The 22,140-nt window shown below is 46.4% G+C and overlaps 1 protein-coding gene across 4 annotated transcripts in view; it reads right to left on the bottom strand.

Moving 5' to 3' along the window:
* Positions 1–22,140, bottom strand: part of Ttc28 (tetratricopeptide repeat domain 28) — a 425,155-nt gene that overhangs the window by 104,821 nt on the left and 298,194 nt on the right. For all 4 annotated transcript variants that reach the window (XM_076559941.1, XM_076559942.1, XM_076559943.1 and 1 more), the window contains one exon: positions 7,743–8,250. In XM_076559941.1, coding sequence (XP_076416056.1) covers positions 7,743–8,250 — 508 coding nt within the window. The remainder of the gene's footprint in view (positions 1–7,742; positions 8,251–22,140) is intronic.

Raw genomic sequence — 22,140 nt, 5'->3', positions numbered from 1 at the left:
ATAAAATAAAATAAAATAAAATAAAATAAAATAAAATAAAATAAAATAAAAAATAAAATAAGCCTAACACTGTAGAAAGTGGCGGGGACAAGGATGACGCAGATGGAGGAGCTTGTGACAGTCGGCTGAAGCAAAGGAAAGGGGGAAGAAATTGATGTCCGTGTGCTGTCAGGATGGTGTGGTAGGCTGGACAGTGTCCCCCATAACCCTTCCCTAGAAACCTTCCTTTGGGGGTGGGAATGCTTACTCTGATCTGCTAGGCAGGCCCGACAACGGCCCAGCTGTCCCTACTAGAGGAAGATGGTGGCCTGGGGCAGGAAGGAGGACAACATGGTGTCAGAGCAAACACTGCAATGGCAGGTTCACTGTAGGCACACAGGAAGTGGCCTGTAGGAGGAGGGAAAGGCAAAGAAACAGATTTCCCCAGGCCACTGCAGAAGGACTGGACTTTAGCCAATGAAACTTATTTTAGGCTCTTAGCAACAATGGGGCTGTGAGGGAATACATCTGCATTGTTTAAGCTCCAGGCTTACAGCATTCAGTGACATCAGCCTTGGGTACACAGCCACGAGACTGGGCTGTCCTCAACAGTTCAGCAAAGCCCAATGGCCAGTGTTGGGAAGCCAAACTTCATGTTTGGCTTCAGTAATACTGAACACCGGTGTGAGATGGACTCACTCACTATGCACCCATACACAGGAAACAGCAGGGGGTGAGGAAGAGCAGAGTTGGAAGCAGTGTAGTGTGCAGGAAGCAGGGGTCAGAGGCTGGGGGTGACAGACAAAGATCAGAAGCAACAAAATACAAGAACTCCTGCCTGGAGGTTAGGGCGCCTCCAAGACTGAGATGGAGGCTGGGAAGAGAGGCAGGCTCTGGGGAGTGTGCCATGACTTCACTCCACACACGGAACAGGCTGCAGCCACCGAGCCTGCAGCCACAGATATGAGTCTATGCATACGGTAAAGGGTCTGGAAGGGTCTACCAAACCACTGACTGTAGCTAACTCTGGGTGTGGGGCAGAGAAGTTACATGAGGAGACAGGTGTCCTTTTCCAATTTATTCACTTTTGTAAGAACTTTTTTCACAAAAGCGTACACCACAGTTGTAACTTAAAAAAATAAAAAAAATCATCAATCTGCACAAAGAACAGCCAGGAAGAAAGGACAGTGTCCTACACAGAACAGGATAGGGGGACTTCAGTGGCTGTGGTGTGACACAAATCTGGAACCTCAAAAGGCCTCTCAGTCCCGCCTGAGAGGACCCCTGCTGATCTCTGGGGAAGGGCAAAAGTCGAGCAGCTGAGGTTAAAGGTAAGTGGGGGCTTCAGCAGTGGGGCAGCAGCTTCGCGCTGGGCCCAAACTGCTGTAGATGACCCCACAGGAGTGGGGAGGGGCGCACCAGAAGGTGCTGGTGAGCAGGAGCAAGCAGTGAACAGCACCCTCCATGGCCTCTGCTTCAGTTCCTGCCCCCAGGCTCCTGCCCTGACTCCCCTGGTTGATGGACCACAGGCTGTAAGATGAGATAGACCCCTTCCTCCCAAGATGCATTTGGTCATGGTGTTTACCACAGCATGGATCTCTTACTAAGACAGCCTCTAAATTAAAAGCTGCAAAGAAAGGTTTCCTCCGCCACGCACCAAGGTTGAATTCAGTCAAGTCAACTGCCTGGGAAAGCAGCAGCAGCACCAGAATGTCATCAAGACCGAGGCACCAGAAGGCCGTGTCTGCAAATCTCTCTCAATGTGAGACCGACTCCCACGTTACCACGCAGAGTGTGGTGATAAGAAAAACAACAATCAACCAGTAAACAACCCTGACCACACGAAAGCCCGTGAATGACACACTTTAAATCTCACAGCATGAGGATATCTGCCCAACTGAAAAACCACAAAAGGGTCTAACCCCTAGATGGCTCACATGGATTTAGCTGTCAAGGCTTTAAAAGCACAAACCATATCTAGACTAGGCTACATAAAGGGAAAAATGTTACCATAAACACATAAAATCTTAATGCTAAAAACTGAGAGGTTAATGAAAAGAACCAAATGAAATTCTAAAGCTAAAAATTGCAATATGTGTCTTCAAGTTCACTTCTACAGAAAACAATTAGGCTTGCCTGGGAGAGGGTCTAGGTTGGAATGATTGCCCATGGGAGCATTATGCTCACTTGTCAGCTGGGGAGGCATCAGGTGGTTCTGCTGCCAGAGCACTTCATCTTGGGGACTTTGGGTCGTGTGGTCAACTGCATCTACATGAGCAAGGTTAAGTAACAAGTGGATACCACGGCTGATGAGCCTTTCTAACTGGTGCCATTTGCCACTGCTCAGCAGAGTTGGTGCTGTCCACAGACCCAGTGAGGAAAAAACCTAATAGTTCCATGCTGGGAACTCAGCCGGCCTCTGCCCTGTGAGCAGAGCTCAATCAGCACCCTTCACCATAACCATTATAAGTACGGCTGTCACCAGCCAGACACAGGATGTCAGGTTCTAGACTCAGTGAGAGACCCTGTCCTAAGGGAACAACACCAGTGTCCTCTGGTTTCACTTGGGCACATACAAGCAAGCACCCCACACACAGGAGTGTTTGCAGACACATAACAGTTCATAACTTGAGGAGTTCCCGAGACACTGTACTGTCATTAAATTTAGGTCTCACTAATTTCCTGTGGTCAGAGGCTTCAGGGCTTCTTCCAAAGGAATGACACTCTGAGACTGTCCCCAGCCCAAGCAGCTGGCACTCATGTTCAGCTCATGTGTCTTCTGATTTTTTTTTTAAATATACATGTTTATCAACTGTTAAGAATGCCCATTTACACTCGGGAGGCAGAGGCAGGCAGATCTTAGTTCAAGGCCAGCGTGGTCTCCAGAGCTAGTTCTAGGACAGCCAGGGCTACACAGAGAAACCCTGTCTTGGGGGAAAAAACAGGGAAATAGAGTAAATGCCCATTTAGAAGAAACCTCTGCCTGTCGCTGGGGGTGGGTGTGTTTCTTCCTTTAATTCTATGAGCCACTGTATTCCAAGCCTCTCTCACAGGCTAACGCCCACTGACAATTCATTTTTCCATTCTCTCCTATGCCTCCCCTGCCCCCACCCCGCCCCAACAAATCAGTTTAATTCTAAAATGAAATAATCTGCACTTTCCTGAACATAAACTATCCCTTTCTCTCTCTCTCTCTCTCTCTCTCTCTTTTTTTTTTTTTTTTTTTGGTTTTTCGAGACAGGGTTTCTCTGTGTAGCTTTGCGCCTCTCCTGGAACTCACTCTGTAGCCCAGACTGGCCTCAAACTCACAGAGATCCGCCTGGATCTGCCTCCCAAGTGCTGGGATTAAAGGCTGCGCCACCACCGGCCTGGCTACCCTTTCTCTTTTCTTGAGGTGCCTTTTCTTGTTTTGAGATAATGAGTACAAACTGGCCGCAGTCATGTGAGCGGGAACGCTTGTGCGGCTGAGATCTGTAGTGTGCACAATTTCCCTGTGAGCTGACGGGACACAAACTGCTGGGATTTTTGGACACTAATTTTTTTTCCTTTATCATTGGTGATATACCTTTCTCTTAAAGTCTACATTATCGGATACTGATATGCTCACCCCCACCTTCCTATAGTGTTTCTGTGGTTCATATTTAATTATTTACGGATGTTTGTTAAGAACAGATAACATGGAGTTGGGGATTTAGCTCAGTGGTAGAGCGCTTGTGTAGCAAGCGCAAGGCCCTGGGTTTGGTCTTCAGCTCCGGGGAGAGCAGACAACCCAGAGTTTTCTGTGACCTGTTTTATTTAATATGTGTGAGTGTTTTGTCTGTATGCATGTGTGTGCACTGTGTGTGTGCCTGGCACCCATAAAGCCAGAAGAGGGTGTCAGATCCCCTGGAACTGGAGTTTCAGACCGCTGTGAGCCACCCTGTGGGTGCTGGGAATTGAATCCAGGTCCTCTGCAGGAGCAGAGGGTCTCCTAACCATGGAGCCAGCTCTCCAGCCCCCTTCTGTGGCCTTTTCTTTAACATTTAATGGAATCGGTCCTCATTGATTTGGGGTTGCCACCCTACAGTGTCCTTCTCTTTTCTCCTCCTCCACTTGCTTGCTTGGTAGCTGTACTTTTGTTTCTCTTGGAAGCTGCTCTGAAGATTTCAGGTGCTCTTCACAGTTGGGAGTCTACTCTGAGCTAACACCAGAGTGTTTCCTGGGAGATCTAAGTACCTGGCAGGCAGCCTTGCAAACGCATCTGCTGCACCTGCTGCATTGATGCTGCAGCTGCCCCACCTTTTACTTTACCGGCCTTATTTTAAATACAGTATTCTATTTTTGTTTTAAACAGTCGTTTTAATTACTTAAGAGGAAAACAATGTTTTGTTTATCCATGTATTTACCATTTCTGGTACCCTCTTCCTCTCCTAAATACCTGAGTCTCCATATGGTATCATTTTCCGTCTGTCCAAAGGACTTCAACTCAACATTTCTTATGGTTCTCTGCCAGTAATGAGCTCCTCGTGTGGTCCACCTAAAACACACTGCGTGTGCCTTCATTCTTTTTAATTTGTTTGTTTCTCTCCCTCTGTTTTTTTGTCTGTTTGGCTTACTTTGAGACAAGGACTTGCTCTAAAGTCCTGGGTGAGCCCTGGCCTCCTGGGATTATAGGCACACATTTTGCCTTCATTCTTGAAGAATAGTTTTTCTGGATACAGCATTCTAGGTTTGATGGAACATTTTAATCTTTCTTTTAGCACGCTTTTAAGCCCAGCACTTGAGAAGCTGAGACAGCGGCAGGTGGATCTCTATGAGTTTGCGGCCAATCTGGTCTACATAGTGAGTTTCAAACCAGCCTAGGCTACATAGTAAGACCTCTTTTTCAACTTCCCACCCTTACCAAATGTCTCCCCAGTGTTTCTGACCCTTTTTTTCTGATAAAGATTCAGCATATATGCCTTTTTATTTTCTTTGACTGCTTCTGAGATTTCCTATGTCAGTTGAAGCATTTGGATTATAACATGCTCAGATATGACTTACATTTTCATTTTCTTCCTTTCATTTTTTGAATCTTCATCAGATTATCTCTCTCTATATATGTGTGTGTGTGTGTGTGTGTGTGTATCATCTATCTTCTATGTATATATGTATGTGTCTAACATCCATCAAATGTAAGCAGTTTTTACCTATTACTTTTTCAAATATTTCTCTTGACCCATTTATTCTGCCTTGTACTTAGGAGGCTTGGACCATGGTTCTCTTCCTGTTTTTGATTTTCTTTCTCTTCATAGGTTTGAAAAATCTAGTCCCTGCATATATTAAAATTCACTAAGTCAGGGCTGGAAGAGCTCAGTGCGCAAAGTGTTTACAGCACAAGTGTGAGGACTTGTGTTTGGACCCCCAGTGCCCAGGTAAACTCTAGGTACTCGTGACAGCCTGCCTATAATCCCTGTGCTTGGGAGGCAGAGACAGGGAAGTCCTAGGGCAAGGGGGCCAGCTGGAGGAGCGAAATCAGATCAGTGAGCTCTGGGTTCAGCGAGAGACCCTGCACCAACCTATGAATAATAGATAGCGGTTTAGGACACCCAATGTCAGCTTCTGGTCTCTATACACGTGTGCATCCACACACACACATGCATGCACATCATGGATACACAAGAATGCACAAAGTCTCCTGTCATCTCTTATTGCCCTTCAGAGGCCAATCCAGGTGTCTATCAGACATGTCCCGCCTCCAGTTCAGTCATTCATGCGTAGGACTCTGAGTCCATCCAGCCCCCAGGACCTGCCTATCTTCCCATACCCTTCCTCCTAGCTCGAGTGTTACAGGCTTGCATGACGATGTCAAAATGTGAGTCCTCAAGCTTGTCAGCAAACACTCATCCCAGAGCCATCTCCCCAGTCCAGTGTTTTGATTATGATTTTTTTCTGTTGGAAATTGAACCATGGGCCTCATAGATACTAGGCAAATATTCTACCACTAAGTCCTACCCCAGACTCCAAGTAGTTTAAAATTAAACAAATGGACCAGATAAAAATAATAAATGATCTTATAAAATGATTTAAGTTCAATGAAGGTGAAAACATAATAACGAAATTATGTGGTGGGTGAAGCACTGTTCAAAGGAAATGTAAGACCTTTATACAGCTGTACTGAAAAGAAGGGGCACAATCAGTGCTCTGAGGCTTGACATTTGGCAGCTAAAACAAGGACTCAGAGGAGAGGAGATAAAATTACACAAGACACGAGCAGAAACAAACGGAATAGCAAACATACACAGCCAAAGCACTAACAGAGCAAAGATTGGGTCTTCTTAAAAATGAATCAAGAAAATCGATAAATTTCTGAGTGATCAAAAAAACATCTACCTATGAGGAAGGGGTACAGCATATACTCCCCATTCACTAACGAGGAGCCTGCACAATGTACTCTCTAGAGGAACTACTGAACTACGAAGAGGCAGAACTAAGACAGCAGATAAACCCCTGTTGTTCTCTGTGTGTGGTGTTCTCCCAGCTTATTATATTATTAGCTCTTCAAAGGCACAAGGCTTTTGAGGTGTTGACATCTTTAAATAAATGACACAGGATTAATCACAGAGTAAGGAGCCAATAAACACAGTAATTGATAGAATGAATACAGACAGCCGGGAACTTATTACTTTGGTTCTTCCAGACACGGTGAACCTGGGCCCCACAGGCCACTTGCAGCCAAGGACAACCATGAATGCAGCCCCGACTAAAATACAGGCCTGGAGTGTGTGCGACTCAATGGTACAGTTCTCAAGTGTAAATTTAGTAGATGACATCATGTCCTCGTGTCAAACGGCTGAGGAGTCCTGCAAGCCTAGACTCCCATTCTGGCCTCAAGGTCATCTTCAGAGCCACCTAAGGACCCACAGGCCTTTATGCCAAAGGCCACAGTGTGGGTTTTACAAAGACTGTGGCTAAAGCAGCAGAGGTGGAGGGGAGGGAGGTGCTAATATGGCGCCAGTGGGATATGGAGTCAGCTGTGTGGCAGTTCACGTAAGAAAAGGACTCACTACAGTCGCTGCTAATGGTATCTGAAGCCCAGGCCAACACCAGTGAGGTCGCCTTCAATCCTCTCCCCATCTAATCCTCCAGAGTTCACAAATGGCCAGAAGGTTCTGGCTCAGCAATGAAGTCGACTTACACTTCCGAACACCCCTGTGTCTTCTGTCACTGTGTGGCTGCCTGTGTTTGGACACAGAGTCCAGAGACTTTGCCAAAGTGCCTGCTATCCAGTTACGCACAGGTTTCTACCAGTCACAGTGAATTGCCCTGACTGTCACCAAACACCAAAACAACCACAAATACATCTTCCTTACGGGTCTTCCACAAAATGATGTTGCATTTACATGAAACCTATCAATATTACTCTTCAATATACATAATTTTGAGGGAAACGATACACCATGGGCTAATTCACCAAGTCAAGTCATCCCTGTTGTATTTTCCTCAGGCTCTTAAATCACACACAGCTCCCTACCACCTCCATGCTCCTCTCTCTGTTAGAGAGGTACTTGCTCTTCTCTCTGGATGGGCTGAAAGGTGGGGTATTTGTCTCCCAGCACTGAGAGGTTTAATTCACAGAGCACAAAAGAGATGATGTGATTTACAGTAGGCAGGCTCAGGGGGTATGGCTGAAGGAAAGATACAAAAGGAATTCTTTTGAACCAAAACATACAAGCTCTTGAAAAAGACAGTGGCTACTCTAGCCATTTCCAGCTTAGCCCAGGGTTGCAAAAGCAGGCCCTTACCCAGATTGGAGGATGCACGGCCCTCTGCAGCCCGGTCCTTGAGGTCCTCAGCAATGCCCAGCTGCTGCTCGTGGTACTGTTTTGCCCTCTCCAAGTCCTGCATGCACCTGGCAGCATGGCCCAAGCCGGCATAGGCCCGCATCTCAATGGACTTCTCCATCAGCTCCTGTGCCAGCTCCAGCACGCAGTTGTGGTAGGACATGGCCTTGTCAAAGTTCCTCCGGTAGTGGTAGGCACTGCCCAGGTTACTGTAGGCACGGGCCTCTTCTCGCTTGCTCCCCAGGTCCTTGGCTATCCGCAGGTGCTGCTCGTGGCACTGCACGGCATTCTCAAAGTCGCCCATGGCGATGTACACAGCTCCCATGTTGCCGAGTTCTCGGGCTTCAGAGAGTTCATCTTTGGACTGCTTGGCAAGAAGAACGCACTGCTTGTGACTGGCCAGAGCATTGGGATAGTCTCCGATGGCTGTGTACACATGACCCAGACTGCTCAGGGCTGACGAAGCTGCCTGGAGAGGAAGGACAAGGCAGGAAATGAAGACACAACAGAAAATGGTTTGGGTTTGCTTCAGCAGATAGAACTTGAGAATTATCTGGAATTATCAACCCAGCTTCCAGTGGTGTTGCTGTCAGGAGACCACGGGCCCATTCAGAACCAACAAAGAGCACATCCCACAGCAAGTCGCTAACAGAAGACAATGGCCACGTGAGCAGTGGTGTGCTGAAGCCGATCTCATGGAAACAGGGGGCGTTTCATGTAGTTTTCATCTGGAAGACTTACTGAAATTCCTAACAGCTCTGTTAGTACCCACTAGCTTCTGCGATGGAAGAGGTTGTCAGAGGGTACGTGAATCCCATGACAGACACAGGGTACTGAGGACCCCTGCGTGGCTCTATTCCCCGAGCACAGGATGCTAGGGGACACACGAGTGGCTCTGTGCCCAGAGCAGCTCTGTGACCCTGTGCGTCTCTCTCCCAAAGCCAATGGCACATGTTGAGGGGGATACTTTCCACCATGGCCAGGACTCTGTTCTCTTATCTTGCTCCCTAAAGTGATCTGTGGCTTAGCTCTGGATCAGACTCAAAGGAGAGCTGTGGGTGGGGCCCAGCTAACACCTCAGAACCTGGCAGCCCTCACTTGACTGGCCATGCTCCTCTTGCTCATGTGGAGCCCCAGCTGCCCTTTACCTTCGTGAGTCTCTGAGCAGCAGCCTCTCAGCACAGAGAAGGGTACCTGCCAGGACCCCACACACTGCACACCAGTCATCGATATCAAATCCTGTCTGCCTACAAGGTCTTAATGGGACTGGTGGTATAGCTCAGCAGTAGAGCACTTGCCAATAGCATGCAAGGTCTTGAGTTCAATCCCCAGCATGGAAAAAAAATAAAGATTAAAAATTAGAGGTCTTAGTGAAAATGACTCTATGCCGGTACAGTACTACACAGAGGTACAAAACAAATAGAGAATCAAAGAAGAGGCCATACGCTTTCCAGCCCCCTACCGAGTGCATACAGTCTTAGAGTCTAGTGTTGGGTTTTCAAGTCCTTTGTGTAGAGATATAAAAGGGAAGTGACGCGAGGCTTTCCCTTCCCTTTATTCTGAAACTTGGAAGCTCGCCTCCCTTCCTCTCCTTCATTACATGTCCGCAGCCACTTGGCTTGTGGCCCCTTTCTTCATGCTGCTTCCACCTCTGTAACGTGAACACATGACCCTGGAAGAACAAAGGGTGCGCCTGGTCACAGGGGCCTCCAGCCAGAGAGCAACAGTGAGGCAATGTTGTCCCTGTGGAGGAGGCCGTTCTGTCTCAGATGTGCTCTTTTGTGCCCTTCTGAAGGCTTTATTAATATTTTATAGATATGAGTGATGTGACTTTCCCTGTTTGCTTTGTGAAGTGGCAGTTCTTGCTAACAGGGGCTAAGACCATTTGCACAGTGCTTCTGAGTGGTGTGTTTGCAAAGTGAACTACATTACGTTGCTTTTATCAACACACACGTGTTCCCACAAAAAGATTTAGAAATCAGAAAGGAAATAAATACTTATAAGTTTGCTTTTTTGTTCTTGTCCGAGCAGTGAGAATAGATAAAATTCTAGGGATGTTATGATACTGTACCAGCTGGACCCTGTCCAGGACAGCAATGATGTCACAAGGCAACATGCCACTAAGTCAGTGTTGACCTCAGGTCTCCACTCTGAGCCGCTGGGGAACAGAGGGTGGGGTGCCATGTCAGCCTACTGTACCATGGCTCTCTACTGCTCCAACCCCACCAGCACTGACCCTCACAATCTTTTCTTCATTTGCTGTAGGCCTGGCCTCAGTGTCTTTCATTCTCCATCCCTTCCTCTGAGCAGCTTCTTTTCCATCAAAACCTCTCTAGGGAGGCCACAGTACAGACTACAACCTGCTGCCCTCTTGGCAGGATGCACAGGCCCTTCTCTGGGAAGCCAGGCAGCTAAGGACCAGACACACTGAGCCCAGCTATTCGGGTACCTACCTCTGGGACTTGCAGCAACTCAACAGCTCTGAGCCTTGGTTTCCAGATAGACATTTCTACCTTCCACAGCAACAAGCCGGGAGCTGAGTGTTTTCAAATGTAGCCCCAAGCCCCTGTCAAATGTGTAAGCCATAAATAATTCACTAGCTAGCTCCACAACGCAGATCTGGTTGGAGGCAATGAGGCTTCGAACAGTGTAGCAGACAGATTTATAAGACTCAGGCAGGCACAGCCCCCCAGGTGTCACTGTGCTTGGAAACTTCTGGTTTATGGCAAATCTAAATGAAGGTTCGGGGATCTTGTGCTTCTGAGTCTTCATTTCTCTAAATGTCAGGAAGACACGGGAGCTGCCTCACTGAAGCTCTGTGAGCATGAGGAGAGGAACTGCCATGCTCCTCCCTCCCAGGGTGTGTGGAGAAGACTGGGGCATCAGCCCTTTCCTGCCATCCTCCCCTTAGCTCTGAAGAGCTGTCAGGCAGGACTCTTCAAGGCAGCGTCCTACCCCTCACATCTCCGGGAATGACTCTGTGATGACAGAGCATGCATGATAGCTTCTGAAGCCAGGGGCAGGCTCAGCACAGGACAAGATGGAACAGGGTTGAGCATCAGAGTCATTTCACTTCTTCTGTATTTATAAAATGGTGCTAATAACAGCATTGTACACACTTGGAAGGGCTGGGCTGGCATCCAACAGGACCGTTCCTGATAGCATCATAGTAATGGTGCAGTGCTCCGTAAACTCACAGCCAAGGTGTGTGGGTGCTGATGACCCCAAGCCACTTGAGCTGGGCTCTTACCAGGCAGCCACTAGAAGCAGCCACTGAAAACATCAGTACTCGTGACTGAACATCTATATTCCTATCAGTTTCACAGGAAATAAAATCTAGTGTCTATAGCCCCTGGGCAAATAACATGTGATAGTATTTATCAGCTAAGTGTGTTTGAAATTAATCACTTGTCTTTGTTCCTGCTCCTGAAGAATAAGGGTAAACCTGAAACAGTTCAGGTTATTAAGGGGATATGAAGGCTCCTGTCAATGGGGAATCCCGGGCCCACTGCACACAGACGCTCTGTTTGCATTGAGGCTCACACTGCCTTCCTATATTGATCTCGCTGAGGCTTCTGTGCCAGAAAAGCAGCAGCTGCTTCCCACAGAGGACACATCTGAGAACATCTGTATTGAACACTAAAATGCACAGAGAAAGCATCACTAGCAAACTGTCTGGGCACAAGAACACAATGGCTTTCTCTTTCTCAGGATAGAAATGAGTCCAGTTCTTGCCAAAGCAGAGCTCCCAGGCCTGAGCTAGAGCTGGAAATTTCTTCACACTTCAACCCATCTTTAAGGGTTTTTAGTCTGAGAAATAAAATAAGATTTAAACTACCCAAACCAGAACCACACTGATGACATGACCGTTAAACACGGTTCTGAGGATGTACACATTTGCCTCCCATCCGGCATGTGTTTCCCTTCCTGCCTGCATATTTTTCATAGTGGTTATATTTTGCACTGTTACCTAAGGAATATTCGGTGTGATTGCCAATTGATTAATTGCATGTACTTGGGGAAATGGGGATTGTATTTGCAGCTAGTAGCAGAAATATTGATTTTCCCTTTTACTACCCAAATCCACGTGTATGATGTATTCCCTGCCAGCTCAGTGCTCATAAACCCTGGGTCCTACATTAAATACCCAAGGCCCAGCCAAAGAACACAGGAACAGAGAGAGTCTGGATTCAGACATACAGCGATTCGCATGTCAGAGGCAATGTGCACTACAGAGCACTGCTGAGCCTAGGTTCCTACCCTGTGAGAGCTTGGACAGCCCAGGTAAGGGCTTGGACAGCCCAGGTAAGGGCTTGGACAGCCCAGGTAAGGGGTTGGACAGCCCAGGTAAAGGCAAGGGCTTGGCACTAGAGGACTCTTAGGCTTGTAGATCTTACTTTCTCTTCCTGCTCCAACATACTCAGTTTAGTCGTTTCTGAGAGATGGTAAAATGGCCAGGAAACAACACAGAATTCTGCACCACAACTAACGAGACAACAGAAGCAGCTGGACCCCGGCAGGCAGCACTATTTATTACCTTCCCGTGCAGAAGGCAGCACAGCGCTCAGGTTACTGCTCTGCAGACATCTGCCCAACCTGCCCTTTATTTAGGGGTGGACTCGGTCACTGTCCCTTTGCTGTGACCAAAGAAACCTGACGCATGCGGTGAAGGGAGGAAGGGTTGGTTTTGGCTTCAGGTTCAAGGAGATGGGCTTGAGGGAAACCATGACAGCGAGGGCACATTGGATCTGGAGTCAAGAAGCAGAGAGCAAACAGGAAGTGGAGTCAGGCTGTCGTACCTGAAGGTCCACCCCCAGGGACCTACTTCTTCCAGTCAGGCTCCATTTTCTCAAGGTCTACAACCTCCAAAATCACATCCTAATGATTCCAGCACTTCGATGGCTGACACAGGAGAATTAAAAGCTTGAGTTCAGCCCAATCCACACAGCAAGACCTTACCTCCAAACCAAAACAACACAGCTGAGGACTTTCAGTTAATGGTTAAACTGTGGCATTTATGAGGCAGTATGAGGCTAAACTGTTAGTTTGTCTATCAAGCCACAAAAAGCCACAGATGAAACCGGAGATGTACGTGTTGGTGAAAGACTGAAATGGCTCCTTTCTGCATTCATTCAGGACCAGGCAAGCTTCGGCGTGAAGAGGTGACAGGGGACTGTGAGTAGGGGTGTTATCAGGTAGAGGACAGGGAGTTTAGGGTACTGAACACGTTCTGCATGATACAATAGCAGATATGTGACATTTATGTTTATAACACAGAATGAACCCTACTGTAAATGTCAACTTTAGTAAATAATATATCAGCTTTGGTTCATCAGTGAGATACACACCCTACAGAAGACGTCAGATGGGAGGCCACTGTGTGAGAACTCTATTTCCTCAATTTTCTACTCTAAAATAGGGCCATTAGTTAAAAAATTATTTATACATAAATTAGAACTTCCCCCCTTGGAAGAAGGGGTGGGTGGGTGATTCCAGGAAACAAACAGCCCACACAAGGCATGATGCCAATGTGTGTGCTAAGCCTAGGAAAGCAGGTTGGATGAGTCTGTACCCAGGGTGGGCAATCCCAGGTTTTTCCCAAGCATGGCTTCATCTGATCATCATGTCAAACCTGGCGTGTCAGACAAAGCTGCGTGCACAGAGGTGCAGTGACATCCCAAAGGCATCAACTGATAACGCTGCAGGGAAAGGCCACACCCAGCATCGCCAGCCCTGGCACTGGATACATTCAAGTTCTACGTGGAATGGCCAGCAGGGACTGCAGGGGCATTCATACTGCCACACACAGAGGGAGAGCCATAAAGATAAAGAGAATACTGCTAACTAGAACAGCACCTGCTTGCGGTTTGGTACAGTGTAAGTACTGACAGAGGGCAGTCTTCAGAGCTGTGCACCCAGCTTCAGCTAATCAAGGTGATTGTTCCTTGGGAAAAGCAGGCATCTGTAAAGCAGGACACGTATCACCACATCCTTTCCTCTGTGGCTATAGATGGTTCCATCTAAACAGATCTGCACGTGTTACTGTACAAGAGCCCTGGCTGATCTGTAATGAACAGAGTGGGCACGAGATACTGGGATTGGTTGTTATTACTGTAGAACCCACCAATCCTGACTAATATTCCACTGAGCATAAGCTTCACTCTCCAGGAGAGAGTCAACTATGAGAGCTAACTATCTGGTGGCCCAGTCATGTGCCAGTCACACAAGCTTCTGCAATGAAACTTCAGTCCATTCTATAAGAAAACCACATTGGAGAAGAACTGGCACCTAAATCAGTGTTAGCTAATCTTGATAGCCTTGGGTGTATCTAGGTGCAAAGGTCAACCAGCTTCTCCAAGTCACAGAGAATCAATACTTAGGGAGAATCAATAGATATGAGCCCAGGAAAACTGCAGAGTGAATCTCGTTCTTCTGGGGTGTGCCTTAGATGACATGCACATCTTATTTAAGAAGCATATTATAGCTTGAGCACCTGAGCTGATAAAGTAATTCTCATGAAGAGTAGATGACGGTCAAGGGCTCCTGGAATATTCACTCGGTGCTCACATGAGACGCTTGGACAAAAACTACAGGCATCTTCCCTCTCTGTCGGTGCCCATGACAACACCCCAAAACAACTCCATGGCAAAAAACCTGTTCAGAATTCAGTGCTTCTGTGTACAGCTGCTGTGGCATCATCTAAAGAAAGTGTCACTCTAGCAACACCTCGTTTACCTCTTTGTTTGTGCCACTGGGAAGCTGATGGTCAGACCACAAGCTCCCCTGTTAACAGGCAGGTGGAATATGAGAGTGTGTACACACTGCCCTGGCGTCAGCCTGGGAGCTGACCCTAATCCCCTCATTAAGCCTCATGGCTCCTTTCACAACCTGTTCCTGCTTCTACACATGCTTCTTGGATGAACGTAGACAAATCAATGAAACAAACAAAAGCAGTTAAAATCTGAGGCTCTAGGTAGGGAAACACTTCCTCCATGGGGTCTAGGGAACTGCCAGAGAGAGAGGAAACTTAACTGTACCACATATACAGGGAGGCATGTGAAGATCAGAAGTCATTTCCACGCTGCCCATGTTCCATGACTGGTGTCAGGTTTATTCAGTCAAGCCAGTCAGAATGTCCCAAGCTCTAAACCTCAGCTTGAAAGAATATTACGCAATTATTGTATAAACAGTATGCAGAGCTGAATGTCTTTCTAGTGTGATACAATAGTTGGTTTGAGTCTATATTCTGGGCTTACAGAATCATTAGTAACAGTTACGGGTTCTCCATGGTAACCCGGCAGCCAGAGGACTTTCATAAAAATTATTTTTATCCAAATTATATTAGGGTTGGAAGAATAATATAATGTCACAAAGATCTATTACCTAGGCGTAAGAGCTTCTATCACAGGTGATGAATTATTTATAATGGCCAGCATTATACGGCAATGTTTTCAAACGGAGGATTTGTAAATGTCCTTTGCAGATGCAAATGAACAGATTAATAAGGAAACAAGCTTTCTGGTGTGAGAAGCTGGGATGACAGATTAGCTATTAAGAGCAATTTATAGGTCATAAGATACGAAAGCTGGCAAGAAACACTGCCACTGTCAGCTCTAGAAATAGTAAAACCGCATCTGGTTTCCCAGGGGTTTCCTGTTAGACATTTTAATTACACCAGAAAACTGCCAGAATTTATAATGATGTCACTTCTAGAAAACTTGATGCCCTGTGTAAACTTGATGTAATATCAATTGTTGCCATCAGTACCACGCCACAATGCAGCCGCTGAGAGCCAACAACTTCTGAATGGCAGAGAGAAACTTCTAGTGTCTCTTCAGCACTGCCTAGGGTCCTCCCTCTTTTGCACCCTAGTGGCCAGGCTACACCAGAGGAGGACCTCACAGCCACCATGGTCCCCAAAGTAGACAGCTGGAGCTGCAGTGGCTGCTGGAGAAGAGTTGGACGGGTAAGGCACCAGGAGACAGCCTCGTCTCAGAGGAGCTTCCCACGACAGAGTTCACTCTAGCATGACGTTGTTTTAGTTCCATGCCATCACTGCCAGCCAGACACCCTGCATTTACGGTCATTTCAGTGATTGTAAAACACTGTTCTGCAGGGGTAGGAATGTAACACATCACCTCAGAAGGCAGTATTTACACTGAATCATAAAACCTGGGTTTGGCAGGATGGGATATAAGGAGGAATGTGGAGGAAGACAGATGGGAAACACACGTGTACATGAGTGTCCCAGAAAGGGACAGCTTGGGTGCAGATGCTAGAAGATACTGGGAGACCTTTAAATTGGGTGGAAAAATGACCCTCAAGGATCCAGAGAGATGTTCTGGAATTAAACAACTGAGACCTTCTGCGTCCATCCGCAAAGGAATGTTACCACACCCTCTTACTAGAAAGGCCAGGTCGTAATGGTTGCTGAGGCGCTCTGAAACACACAGCTTCCAGACTGGAACAAGGACAGGCAACCTCTGCTCCCAGTGTGCTCACCCACTCTAGCAGATTCATCTTCTTCTCCTATGGGGAATGATGATTCCAAATCCAGATTCCAGCACAAGAGCAAGAGTGTTTTAGAGCTTCATATTTATACATCACCCAGGCTATTGGTTCCAAGTGTCAGCTAACCAGTGAACCCTACCAGCTTGACCATGGGATTTGAATGAGTGAAGGTACAGCTATACCTCTGTGGTCCCAGCTATTTGGGAGGCTGAGGTAGGGTTGCTTGAATCCAGGAGCAACCATCTCAAAATAAACCAAAGTGAAGTACCGCTGCTCAGATGGACTGGGCATCCACAGGACTCTTTACAGAACTTTGAAAAACACTTGCCAAGGGAATCTTTTAATGTCCTTAGATATGGGTAGTGGTCCACCATCTTGGGTGAGAGTCAATCTTAGTAACTAGGGAAGGACCAGGACCAGTGCCAGGTCCCCAGTTCCAGCAGGTGCCTCCTCCCAGCCACTCACCCCAAGTCTCCATGGCCTTCACTGACTCTGCTGTGACGGGCACAAGAAGCAAATCTGTAACATTCCCCCAGCAACCGGTCACAAACTCATCCCTCCCACTTTCTCATCACTTGGCCCCTGCATTCAGCAGCCTGCCATGTTTAACCACCCCCACATGTTCAGTATCTGAAACCAACCCCTGAAATTAGAACTACACTAGTTTTTATTTAGTAATTTTTATTTCATTGCCAATTATTTATATACTAAGTCCATCTAGAGTTAACTTCTGACCATTTTATTCTTAATGATAAATTTAAATATTTTTAAAATAATGTGGCAATATTAACAAATGAGGTTAAATATTAATATTTAAAACGCATTGTTTCAGTCTCTGAAATCCTCAGTGCTATTCAGTGTCAAATGCAAAGGTAAACTTTGACAATTTTAATCAGACTTTTTAAACAACTGCTAATTCTGTCAGCTCAGCCATCTAGGATGGATAGCGATCAGTGTGTTTCCTGGTCCAGTCTTGTCCCCGCAGGACACATTCCCCTATGAAGCTTATTTTGTATGTTTACTTACAGACAAGACTGGGAAATGACAGCCACTTCATGGGACAATGATGACCACACATTTAAAGAGCTTGGAATTGTGCCTGGCACACAGGGTGTATTCAATTACTGTGAACTGTTGTTACACACACTGAACACCAATGAAACTGAGTAAATTAACAAATGCTATTGTCATGTATTTATATTAATTTAATCTGCTTTGAACATTTATTTAAAGCGTAAATGTACCAAATCAATGTCATCCTTCCCTCTCTCATTATGTCAACTGAAAATTCTGAAAACATCAGATCCTTGATGTGACACTTGTCAACATCCCTTTGGCACATGAATTATTTGGAATACAAGCACATATATTCATTTTCTGAAATCTCCAAAGAAATAAGATACCGTACAAAGGTCTGAAAGTTGAATATTTATATGCTCAATAAAGAAAAATTAAAATTCTAATTTTAATTAAGTTGTCTAAACTTGTTTTATTTTAGCTTATCATAAAATATGTACAATGGCATTCAACGGGTTATATTTGTTAGATAAATTTTCTACCATAAAAAAGTGTCTAGCTTTTTTTTTCTCTCTCTCTGAGACAGGGTCTCACTCTGTAGACCCAGCTGGCCCTAAAATGACCAGTATTTTTAATTTAACGTAGTGAAAAATGGGATATGGCAAAGGAGCCTCCCATGAGACAGTGGAACAAGGCATCTAAGCCATGGAGTTTGGATCTGCATGAGGGTGTACCACGACACCGCCCTACCCTCCGTGGAAAGAATGCCATGATCAGTTCACTGCACCAGCAACCTCCAGCTCCACCTCTTCTCCCTGTGGCCTTTGTCTGAGCACACGAGCGTGAAATGGCCAGGGAGTACAGTCAGCACAGCAGCACTGCTGGGTTAACGCGGTGACAGGCACTACCCCTGTTCCTGTACTAGCACCCAAGCAGCAGGGCTGGAGAAGAGGAGAGCATGGGTTTCCGGGTCGGTGTGAACCTATGCAGACTACGCTTCACAAATCAGGGATGGCATAAACCACAAGAGCTTTGCCATGTGCCGCAGGAAAGGGGAGGGGGCGCAGATAAACAGCGCAGTGATCTCCTCACTGAAGGAGGCCCATCTTGACTCAGAGAGGAAAACATGAAAAGCATGCACCTCAGAGCCACTGAGTGACAGAATTCCAAGCATCCCATTTCCATCATCTCAAATCTCCACAGGGCCTATCACAAGGTAGAAATGTTTACCCCCACTTAAAAAAAAAAAAAGCACTAATTAACTGGTCCAAAGTGAAATAACTGAGAAAAGGCGATGCTAGGCTGTAAGTCAAGACCTGATAGCAAACAACCCCACATAAGGGACAGGCAAAAGACAGACAGGTCACTACACTGCTCACAGCGTAGTCCTGGTTGTACTGGAACTCATTCTTTAGACCACACTGGCCTTGAACTTAAGAGATCCGCCTGCTTCTGCCCCCCAAATGCTGGGATTAACTGCCAGGATGAGATGAACCATTAATTAATGTTCTCTGCAGTGTCATCTACAGATGTGGGACGTGTCTAGTCCAGACCTGGCCCACACACCTAATGTGACTGACAGCTCCCAGGAAGCTGCCCCAGTCACTGAATTTCAGCCACAGCTGTAAGTAACTCAAGGAGGCATGTCCATAGATGGGTTCCAACTATCATACCAGGCTATGAATTCAAGGATGCTTAAATGCACATTGACAAGGGTGTGCTCTTAGAGCTCCACAGAAAAGAAGAACTGGGTCAACTCCTACAATGGCAGGAACCATTTCCAGAAGGTTCCACTCAGTGTAGCACAGTATTAAACAGGCTCTGTAAGAAGTCATCGTTTTATGGAAGCCTCGGGGGTCTCTTTCTGAAACACTCTTAAAGGGAGTGCAGTATCTCGCTCTGGGTCAGTGGTGGGAAAGGGGGAGGCAATGGTTGGACCACAGAGAGATGGAGGAGCAAGGTGAAGTGGGAGGGAGGCAACTGAAAGCTTCCATCCCTGTGGGAGGTGCGGCCCTGTTCCACTCCAGCTCCCAAGAGAGGAACACATCCCTGTGAGGAGCCTATCCTGGGTCATCCTGATCACACCCAGAGTGCACTTTGCCTCATTTTATAGCTCAGAAGACGGGAAGGGAGGGAGGAAGACAGGGAGTGGGGAGGAAGAGAGGAAGGTGGGGAGGGAGTGAAGAGAGGAGGAGGAGGAATGAAGGGGAAACAGGAGGGTAATAGCTCACCTGGCAGCAGGGACGTGGTCAGACTAAGAGAAGTGAGTGGGAGTGCTGAGATGGGGGAAGGCAGCCAGCAGGGCATAGTCAGATAACCCCCATGTCTCGGAGGGAACACAGAGTCAAGGGGGGAAGGGTCCATCGGGAAGACCGCCGGCAAATGTGAAAACTGCAATTTCATGTAAAGAAGCACAAAGCCTTGATTGTATTTAGAGGATTCTGTGAGGAAATATTCTTTATATTTATTTATTTTTATGTATGTGAGTGTTTTGCCTGTGTGTATGCATGTATACTGTGTGCATGCCTGGTGCCCACAGAGGTCAGAATACATTAAATCCCCTGGAACCAGAGCTACAGATAGTTGTAAGCCACTGGGAACTGAACCCGGCCGGGTCTTTTGTAAGAAACATCCATGCTCTTAACTGCTGAGCCATCTTTCCAGTCCTTAAAAAGCTCTCTAAACAACAACAACAAAACAAAAAAACCCTTTGATTATTTTTAAACCTAATTTTTAGTGTGATGAACTTAAATTTGCGGAACTGATAACTAAAGGAAGAGACACCCATGTCCAACCTGGATGCCAGTTTCTTGCTTTAAAAAATTTTATTTATTTATTTATTTATGTATTCATTCATTCATTCATTTATTTATTGTGTGTGTGTATGTGTGTGTGTGTGTGTGTGTGTGTGTGTGTGTGTGTGTGTGTGTGTGTGTCTGTATGTGTCTATGTGTGTCTGTGTCTGTGTGTCTGTGTCTGTGTGTCTCCGGGGTATGTTCATGTGTGAATACAGTGCCCATGGATTCTAGAAGAGGGCACTGGATCTGTAAGAAGTGAAGTTACAGGCAGCTGTGAGTCACTCAACAGGATGCCTGGGTGCTGGGTACTGAACTGGGTCCTCTGCTGAACACTATGTCCTCTTAAACACCATCTCTCCAGGCCCAAAGGCTCCCTCACAGAATGGCCAAGTGGGCTACAATTCCCCTGGTATTCTTCATCTAATGTTGTCCGCCTCACAGGATGAACAGTGGTCCTCAAACTCCTCACAAGTGCCATCAGAGACAGAACCAGAGTTAATGGGACATTTAACACATGTTGGGTACTTGAGAGAAATGCATTGATTAAGTCAGCTGAGGTATGTCAAGGACGTACTTCAGAGGCCTGGGAATAAGAGTGTGGGAGATGTAGTCATCATTGGGTTCTTAATTCTCTGCATAACAAAGTCCATTATGCTCTAAAACTAGCCCATGCGGTGAATGCCAGCTGCATTCAGAAATCAGCCATGCTGCCGTGGCAGTCTAGGCCGGTGACTTTGGTGAGGACTTTCCACAACAGCCTGCTGCCGTGGCAGAGTCTAGGCTGGCATTTTGCATTAAAGAATACCCAGATGGCCAGGCATAGTGGTTGAACTGCTTCACATGGTGGTTCTATTTTTATTTTATTGAGGACCCCTCCCCCCAAAAAAACGGTTCCATAATGACTGTTAGAAGTTTACGCTCCTCCCATGAAATAGTACAAGTTCTTTTCTCCCATGTCCTCACCAGCATTCTGCCTAAGATGAGGCGGAATTTCAAAGTAGTTTTGATTTGCTCTCCCTGATGACAAGGATATTGAACACTTTTTAAAATATTCACCATTTGTGTTTCTTTTGAGAGGTGTTCAGCTCTTTAGTCCATTCACTGACTAGCAATTTGAGGTTGTTTTCTGTTTTGGGTTTTGATGTATAGTTTTTGCAGCTGTTATTATTCTTATATTACATTCTGAATATCAGGCTTCTGTCTGAGGTACAGCTGGCAAAGATGTTTCCCTATTCTCTAGCCGTCTGTTCACTCTGCTGCTGGCCTCCCTTGCTGTGCAGACATTTTTAAGTCCATGGAGCCCCATTTGTAGACTCTAGGGACTGCTTCCTGTACTGGTCCTGTCCAGGCCCTGACCTGCCTCTCTATCTTGAAATCCATCCCCTATACTTTCCTCTGCAGTTTCAGTTTTTAAATTAAGACCTTTGGTCCATTTTGAATTGATTTTTGTTCAGGGTGAGAGATGTGGATGGAAACACAGCTGGCACGGAAGGACTCCCAGCAGGGCCCGCTGCCCGGCTGGGCTTCCCACCTCCTTACGAGCCAGGTCCACCGCAGGCTTGCTCTCTGAACACACTTCATTCCTCACCCTTTGGTTATACTTTTAAAAATAACATTTACCTTATACTTTAAAAGATAACGTTTACTTACTTAGTCTGTGCACCTGTTTGCCACAGTGTGAGGGAGTAAAGGGCAACTTTCTGGGCTCCGTTCCCTCCTATCATGTGGGTTCTGGGAATCAAATGCAGGGCATCACGTTTGTGGTATGAGCCTTTACCTGCTGAGCCATATCATTAGCCCAGGGCTAGAATCAGGTTTAAGTACCTGCTTATTTGTTTCAAATAATACCGAAGATGTCTTTAAAAGCACTGGCTATAAGAATTAAAGAGGCTGGGCGGTGGTGGCGCACGCCTTTAATCCCAGCACTCACGAGGTAGAGGCAGGCGTATTTCTGTAAGTTTGAGGCCAGCCTGGTCTACAAAGTGAGTTCCAAGAAAGGCACAAAGCTACACAGAGAAACCCTGTTTCAAAAA

The sequence above is a fragment of the Peromyscus maniculatus genome, chromosome 23 (assembly GCF_049852395.1).
Source record: "Peromyscus maniculatus bairdii isolate BWxNUB_F1_BW_parent chromosome 23, HU_Pman_BW_mat_3.1, whole genome shotgun sequence".
Taxonomy (NCBI): domain Eukaryota; kingdom Metazoa; phylum Chordata; class Mammalia; order Rodentia; family Cricetidae; genus Peromyscus; species Peromyscus maniculatus.
Note: the sequence above shows the minus strand (reverse complement) of the source record. Positions and strands in the feature narration are given on the sequence as shown.